At 35.4% G+C, this 7,794-nt stretch overlaps 1 protein-coding gene across 1 annotated transcript; it reads right to left on the reverse strand.

Moving 5' to 3' along the window:
* Positions 1-5,255: 5,255 nt before the first annotated feature.
* Positions 5,256-7,352, reverse strand: LOC137743494 (probable N-acetyltransferase HLS1-like). Its single transcript, XM_068483396.1, has 2 exons — positions 6,912-7,352; positions 5,256-6,805 (listed from the first exon to the last, which is right to left on the reverse strand). The coding sequence occupies exons 1-2, from the start codon at positions 7,083-7,085 to the stop codon at positions 5,801-5,803; spliced, it is 1,179 nt and encodes a 392-aa protein (XP_068339497.1). The 5' UTR covers positions 7,086-7,352; the 3' UTR covers positions 5,256-5,800.
* Between the last annotated feature and the right edge of the window lie 442 nt (positions 7,353-7,794).

Genomic DNA, 7,794 nt, shown 5'->3' on the forward strand with positions numbered 1-7,794 from the left:
GGTGATGGCCTGAAGTGATTTGCCGTAAAATCCTCTGAAAAAGTGATGGGAGGGAGAAGAGGAAACGGGGTCGGGTCGCAGAGACGAACTGGGTCAAAAAGGGGTCCAGGTTTCATCCTTCTCTCTTCCCCTCATTTCCTTCATTTTTTTCCCCCCTGATTGGTCTGTTTCCCTCATTTTCTCTCCTTGCCTTTCCATCACAGCCACACATGTGGTTTCACATATCTTTACTCCAACAAATCTGGAGCCTTCCAGATAATAGTCAAATGACTATTTTACCCTCAACTTTATTTGTTTATAACTTCTTTGTTATAACTTCAAATTACATTCCGTTTGTGCTCATGCATCCGTATCGACAAGTATTATCCAAATATGTAAAGAAATCTAGAAAATCATGAAAGGATCAAATACATCCATGGAGAATTCCATTTAGTCCATTAAGGGTGTTTTTGTCATTTTACTTATCGAAAAAAAAAATTATATGCTGTAAATACAGACACATCGAAACTAAAAATACGAAATACGTAATTTTAAATAGTGAAATCCGGAGACAGGGTTTTCACAGAATATTGTTCGGCTCATTGTAATAGCCATTCTTTCTAACTTAAACGGTAAATTACAAAAAGTTATCTCAACTATAGATCGAATCATAATCTCATACATCATATTTTAAACATTGCAATGTCATACCTTAACTTATGAATTCGTTGCAATGTCAGACATCTGTTAAATTTTTTATCAATTTGACTGTTAAATAATGATGTGGTAGGGGCCACTCATTTGCCAAATGGAATAAAATAAAAATAAAATAATGATGTTTTATTTAACAATTTAAATTCATTAAAAACAAATAAAAAACTCTCTTCTTTTTCCCAGACCCTGTTCGTCCTCCCCTCATCTCCGACCGGCGCTGGAACGCATCCAACCAGATACTCCCCGACGGATGCGTCATCGTCTTCGAAGGAAGAAAAGCCTTCTCCAACGAGTTCTACTTCCGGTTCTTGGCGGAGACCGACGACCATGCCAAGGAAAACAATCTTTACCCATCGTTGTACCTTTTGCCCGACGGCAACCTCTCCATCTGCGTAAACAACCAGTCATTACAATAGCAACCAGATCGTTAAGGAACTCCCGGGTATGCCCGTCACCGTCAAGTAGAACTACTCGGTACGAAGTCCTTCGTCCTCCTCCCGCTCAAATGAACGGGCTCCCAAATCATTTGCCAGCAATTTTTCCCTCTCAAAAACTGTTGATAAATTGGGAAATTTGGAGATTTCAGCCCCAGGTATGAAGGGGTTCTGCGGAGAAAGGAGGGGAGGAAGAAGGGGTTTCGGGAAAAGGGAAGAAGAGAGATTTTTTTTGTTTTTTTAATTAATTTAAATTGTTAAATAAAAACTATTAATTTATTATTAATTAATTATTATTTTATTCCCTCAAATTAATTAATTGTTATTTTATTCCATGGCAAATGAGTAGGCCATGTTTCTGACACGTCATCATTTAACAATCAAATTGACAAAAAATTTAACGAGGTGAGACATTGCAACGAATTCATAAGTTGAGGTATGACATTGTAATGTTTAAAACATGAAATATAAAATTGTGATTCGATCAATAATTAAGATAATTTTATGTAATTTACTCTAACTTAAATTACCAATACCGCTCAACTTCTTGCATTTACATTATCATAATTTTTTCTTTTTGATGGAAAGATCAAGTACTTCAATAAGAGATCATAATATCTTTGTTCAAAATAAATGATAGCCACAAAGGACCATCCCCCACCCAAATTATTAACTTCGAATACGACGAAGCAAAACCTCGTCAGTGCATGCACTGCATGGTTACATTAAACACTAAATATTTTCTATGTATATCTGTTAACTATCGGTCTCAATTTCTAATCAACTATTAAAACAAGACTTCCAACAAATAAATTATCCAATCTTATCACTGATGGAAAGTTGAAAAAAAATCATCTAATCATTGTTTTAACTCAACAGTTTGATTAGGGATTTTTCAATTAACAAGAATATTAAAGTCATGAATTATCCCCACCACTTCTGTTTAAAAAAAAAAAGCATGTCATCTAAATTTATTTATATGACAAATTACTTTTGTTTGCATTATGACCCTTGACGATCGTTTGAACTAAATTATGAGGTAGCAATAGAAAGGATCGATGTTTTTGCATTCTGCTTTGTTTTTTTTCAGGAGGATATCGTCATTGAAACTACTTAATTAATTAATCAATAATCATCACGATTAGAGAACTTCACTGCACCTAATCACCATGCACTACCTGACAATAACTGGTGCCACCATTGTCCTTCACTTAATGCAAGTTTTTCTATCAGGTTGAAAACAAAGTCTGAGAAAAACTGAATTCTACTGAACATGATGTTATAGCTTAGCAGGCTTTCCGTGATTTACTTTTCCATGCCGGCTGGACAGCTTTTTTACTCTGTCATCTTTCTTTCTAGTCCATGAGAAAGTGGAAGAACAGGGACAATGTGCCTCTCGATCTGTCAAACCCTACTGTTACCATACATTATCCTCATCTTAATTAAAAACCAGCATAAGAGGCTAATACACGTATATGCATCCTAATTAGTTCAAACCCTAATTTATTAAAGGGTTTTTGATCTTTAATTCTTGAAAAATATTAAAATTTAATAAAAACCTAGTATTAGATTAGATATTATTTTTAGTTAATTTAATGTGTACTTAATTTAAATTCATATCATATTTTTGTTTTAATATTTAATAGATATCTTATTTAATGTCATTACTTTAAATTTTATATTTATTATTATACACATTTTAATTCATTAATTTTATTTAACTTCTTCTAATTAGTGTACCTAAACGTCCGTATCATAATATATTTTACTAAATTAGTGTACCGAAATATCCGTATCTAAATATATTGTACTACCTAAATACATTGTAGTGAATTAGTGGCACATAAGAAAATATGCAAAAACGTAAGTGTACCGAAAATTCCGTACCTAAATATATGATACTAAACTAGTGGACCAAAATGTTCATACCTAAGGCCATCTCCAACCGAGGGCTGGCCAAATGGCTCGTTTTAGCTCTCTGGCCCTTCAATATATTAATATTTTAATGAACAGTACATGGTCATATTTGCCTCTGTCTCCAACCGAGGGCCAAAGGGCCATAGGCTCGTTTTAGCCCTGTCACAAAAAACCGTCTCCAACAGAGGGTCAAAGGCTAAACATAATTTATTATTTAGATTTAAAAACTACAACAACTTAAATTTAAAAACTACAACTTATATTTAAAAACTACAACTTAAATTTAAAAACTACAAATTAAATTTAAAAACAACGTTAACTTGAATTTAAAAACTACAACAACTTAAATTTAATATCCATAATCAACATCATCTTTATCATCCGCCATTGTAGGAGTATAGTCAGAGGTAAACAACTGCTGCCAGGTCATAATTTCTTCTTCTTTTTTTTCCTATCAAAATAAGCCTCACTCATTAGAGTGTAATTCGAAGTATTCCTTTCCATATTCTTATTATCCATCTCTTCTTGTATTTATTTGTCCCGTTCTTCATGCCTACTTTTCCTTTCTTCTGCCTCAAAGGCATTTTTCTCCGCCATTAATCGCAATGAGGCCGCCACTTCATATTGAGCGGCATAATCATCATTTGCCTTACCCTTTTCCTTCAACCTTCGCGCCTTGTTTCGTCCCATAGCCCTAGGTATGGAACCTTCACCCAAAGACAGATTTTCTACCCTTGTTTGTTGAATGGTCGGAGATCCATCTTTATCCATATCTACAACTGAGGATGCAGTTCCGAACATCGGCGTAGTAGCTCTATGTGGTGGACCTTCAAATAACACCCACTCTTTCAAGCTACTCTCCATATACAATTCCTCCGCTTGGCATGCCTAGAAAAAAATTAAAGGAAATTAATTTATGAAATTAAATGTAAAATAATTAAATATTTAAAATAAATTGTGAAAACACTGACTTCGTCGTAGTAATTAGCGCCGCTTTCATGTCTACTTGCGGCTACTAACAATGCTTGATGCCATTTGTTTAAACTTGGCTGAAGATGTTTCTTCATCTTGAAGAACAACTCTTGTGGTTTCAAATATTCATTGGAGTGGTGCCTTCACAGAACTCTAAGTATTTTTTGGACACACGAGTCCAAACATCGTCATTTGTTTGATAATTCCCACTCACACTGTCTTCCGACACCCATCTATAAGCCTTACTAAGAGCTTCATCTTCTTTTCGGGTCCAAGCCCTACCTTTCATTGCAGATGAGGCCATTGGAAAATTATTGAAAAAATTGAAGGATAGATTTTTGAAAGAGGAAAGAAAATATGAGAATTGAAATGGTGTAGGAATGGTGAAAATTTTGTGAGGAATGGTGAATGAATGGTTTAGGTATTTATAGGAAAAAAAATAGAATTTTTAAGAATTAAAAAAAAAAAAAAAAAAGGGCCCAAAAACCTATAAAAAAATAAAAAAAAAGTTGAATTCATCGGTAACTTGCGCCAGCTAGCCGTTGGATTCAGATTTGTTTTTAAGCATTCCTATCAGTTATAATATAATCTTAAAATTTTACTTATGAACACCATAAAATTATAAATAAAAAGAAGACATTAAATACATATACTAACATTAAATAGAATCTAGGGACTAAAATCAATTTTTAATCTTTAATTGCAGCCTGTAATGACCACCACCACCACACAAACAAGATAAGGAGGCTTCAATTAATTCCTCGTTGGGCAGGAGAAAGTAAGTACGGATAAGACGCTTAACTACTTCATGTTTTATATAATCTTTATCATGATCATGACTAATGACTTAAAACCTTAACCCTACTTTGGTCTTTTCCCCAAGAATGAGAGGGATGTGAATTTTGTAGGCTCCCCCCACATTTGCCTAGCTAGCGACAATATATATATTCCCCAAATAATATGGAAAACGAGCCTAAATTTCTAAGTACGTACGTGGGTCTACATTTCAAAAGTTGCATTGCATTATAGTTTATTGATAATGGTAGAAATATTCGTTCACGCATGAGTGATCGACTTCTAGTCGGTGCATGTGTTATGAATCTCAAATATATATATATATATATATATATATATATATATATATATGTGCATCAACGATTGAGAATGCTCCACTACTTGGATGACTACCTTAAATTGTTCATGTATTATTGTTTGTTTAATGTAGGGTTATGAATATCGTTGTCCAAATTTTATACAATGGCACGTTCTGGTGTCTATCCAAGAATTTGACAGGACAGAAAGCATTGGAGGGTCCAGCTAAAATCTTTACCTCATAAAGAGATGGTTACAAAAATTTGGACCACCATGGCCTAATTGATAAGTCTAAATCATGCAAACGCAAAATCAAGAACACAAACACACAAAGGAAACCGATGATGGCACCTAATTAAGGAAATCTTTCGAGATTTTATGTTCACGATGTGAAAGGAATAAGAGAAAAACTCCAAACACAATGGTCATGGAATGAAGGGTAAGACTTATATCAAAGAAAACAATATGAGGTGGGGTTAAGTTTGGCTTCTTCTCTCAACATTTCTCAATTCTGCTGCAACAAAGCAGCCTATGCTGCAAAAGGGCCAAAGAAGTTCAGTTCATCATGACTCAGGAGATTTTGCGTGGATGGAGATTGTCTGCAACACGAACACTGTCTGAACCGTTAGATCAACATAATTAATTGTTCAGACAGTGTTCGAACTCGCATGCATGGCAGATGTTCTGTCGTTTCATACCTCTCTTGGATCTACAAAGAGAGATTTTGTTGGGTGGGTTTTTGTCAATTCATGGAGGCTGTTAGTTCTTCTATCTTCATTTTTCAAGGCCTTTATGCACCACAAATCTTCATAGCATGAGAGCAATTTCCAATGTGGGATGTGATGTCTCACTGGATCACAGCCCCCAACTTCTGTCACTATAACCTTGCAATTCTCTGAAGTGGTAGCAGCCACGTTGTGCACAAACTGGCAGAGAGCCCTCACCAATTTCCCTGACAATGGTCCTTCATGGTGCAACCCATACATGAAGTAAAATCCAAAAGGGGTAAAAAAATCAGGCATGGAAGGCAGTAATTTAAAGCAAGGAAAAACCCTAGCCATCCATTTCCAACTTTTTGCATACATTAAGCAAGATAAGGGTGCATTCCCTAGCCTCAGGTTAAAAAGCTCCCCACTATTCCACACGCTAAGCATAGCCCAACTGTCAGGTAGATGACCATTAACCCCAAAATCTCCAACCTTCAACTCTCCTCTAGGGTAAGCCACCCAAGTCCCCAAACTCAGATTATTCCCAAGCACTTTATCTATATCATGAGGGAAAAACTCAGTATTTTCCATACACTTTCTGTAGAGATATTCAGCTTCTTCAACCTTCAACTTTGCAATCTCAACGCCAGAAGACACATGACGGGGACTGTAACAAACCGGGTTCACGAGAATCGCTGGCGTTCGGAACTTGACGTAGCCAAACTTGGTCATGAAAAGTCTGACTGACGCATGGTTATCTTTCTCTGTGGCCATGTATGCATAATCAGCATCATTGTCTGTGAACCATTCTTCTAATTTGCTCACAAGGCTTGACCCAATTCCTTTTCTTCTATAAAGAGGCGAAACCCTAAGGCCTAAGATGTAACCAACTTTGGCCTGATCATTAGGTGGTGACTTGCTGTTATGAAGTGTGACCACCTTTATAGAGCCTTGGATGACCCCAACCAGCTGGTTGTCCAACTCCGCCACCTATATGAACACAATCAGTCGATAAGACGTATGCTTGATTGGAAACTAAAGGAGATATTATCAGGAAAAAGAAAAAAAAAGAATGAATATTATTGTAGTAACGTACCAGCATCTTGTGCATCGGACTGTTTCGGATCCTACATATGGGGTCACCCAGCGTGTCTGTGAAGAGAAACACACGTTCGGATGGTCCTACTTCGCACCTTCGTTCGAGATCTTCCACTCTTCCTCTATCCGCCATCCCATCATAGCTTCGAATTATAGCCTCCTGAAATCCCATGCCAGAATTTAATCTTGTCGTCCAAGATATGTAAGATGATCTGTAATCTTGGGAGAGAAACGAAAGGGAGGGTTCGTAGGTTTACTAGAGAGGGGCCAAAGCTAGATGTATGTAACTTCAGGCACAAAAAATGCAGGGCCTGAATAATTTTCCATAATGATCAGGGAGGCATTTATATGGAGCTGGGGGCACTTGGGCAGCAACCTAGGCTTAGCGACAAGAATACAATTATATTAAATACTAGACAAAAGGGTGTTAAAACATACCAGTAGAATGTGTTTTTTGTCTTTAGCTATTTCAATTAAAGGAGTGGAACGAGTTTCAAGTTTGAATTTTGCTCCGTCTATAAAAAAAATAAAATAAAAAAAAATAAAAAAAAACCGATCATGTGAAAGTGATATATATATATATATATAAAGGGTAAATTATGTTTTACCCCTTTCAAGTATAGAGTGACTTGCAACTTCATACAACATCTTTAAAATATTTTAATTTCATACATTTAATTATATTTCTTTTCAGTTTCATACATCTGTTAAAAAATTTGTTAAGTTAACTATTAAATAATGACGTGGCAAATATAGGATCCACATTTGTGCTAATATAGATGTCACTTTGCAACATGTGAATTAAAAATAATGAAAAAAGGATTAGATAATAAAAAAGAAAAATTTAGATTATAATTAAAAACTAAAAAAAATTGAAAAGA

Source organism: Pyrus communis, chromosome 8 (assembly GCF_963583255.1).
Source record: "Pyrus communis chromosome 8, drPyrComm1.1, whole genome shotgun sequence".
NCBI lineage: Eukaryota > Viridiplantae > Streptophyta > Magnoliopsida > Rosales > Rosaceae > Pyrus > Pyrus communis.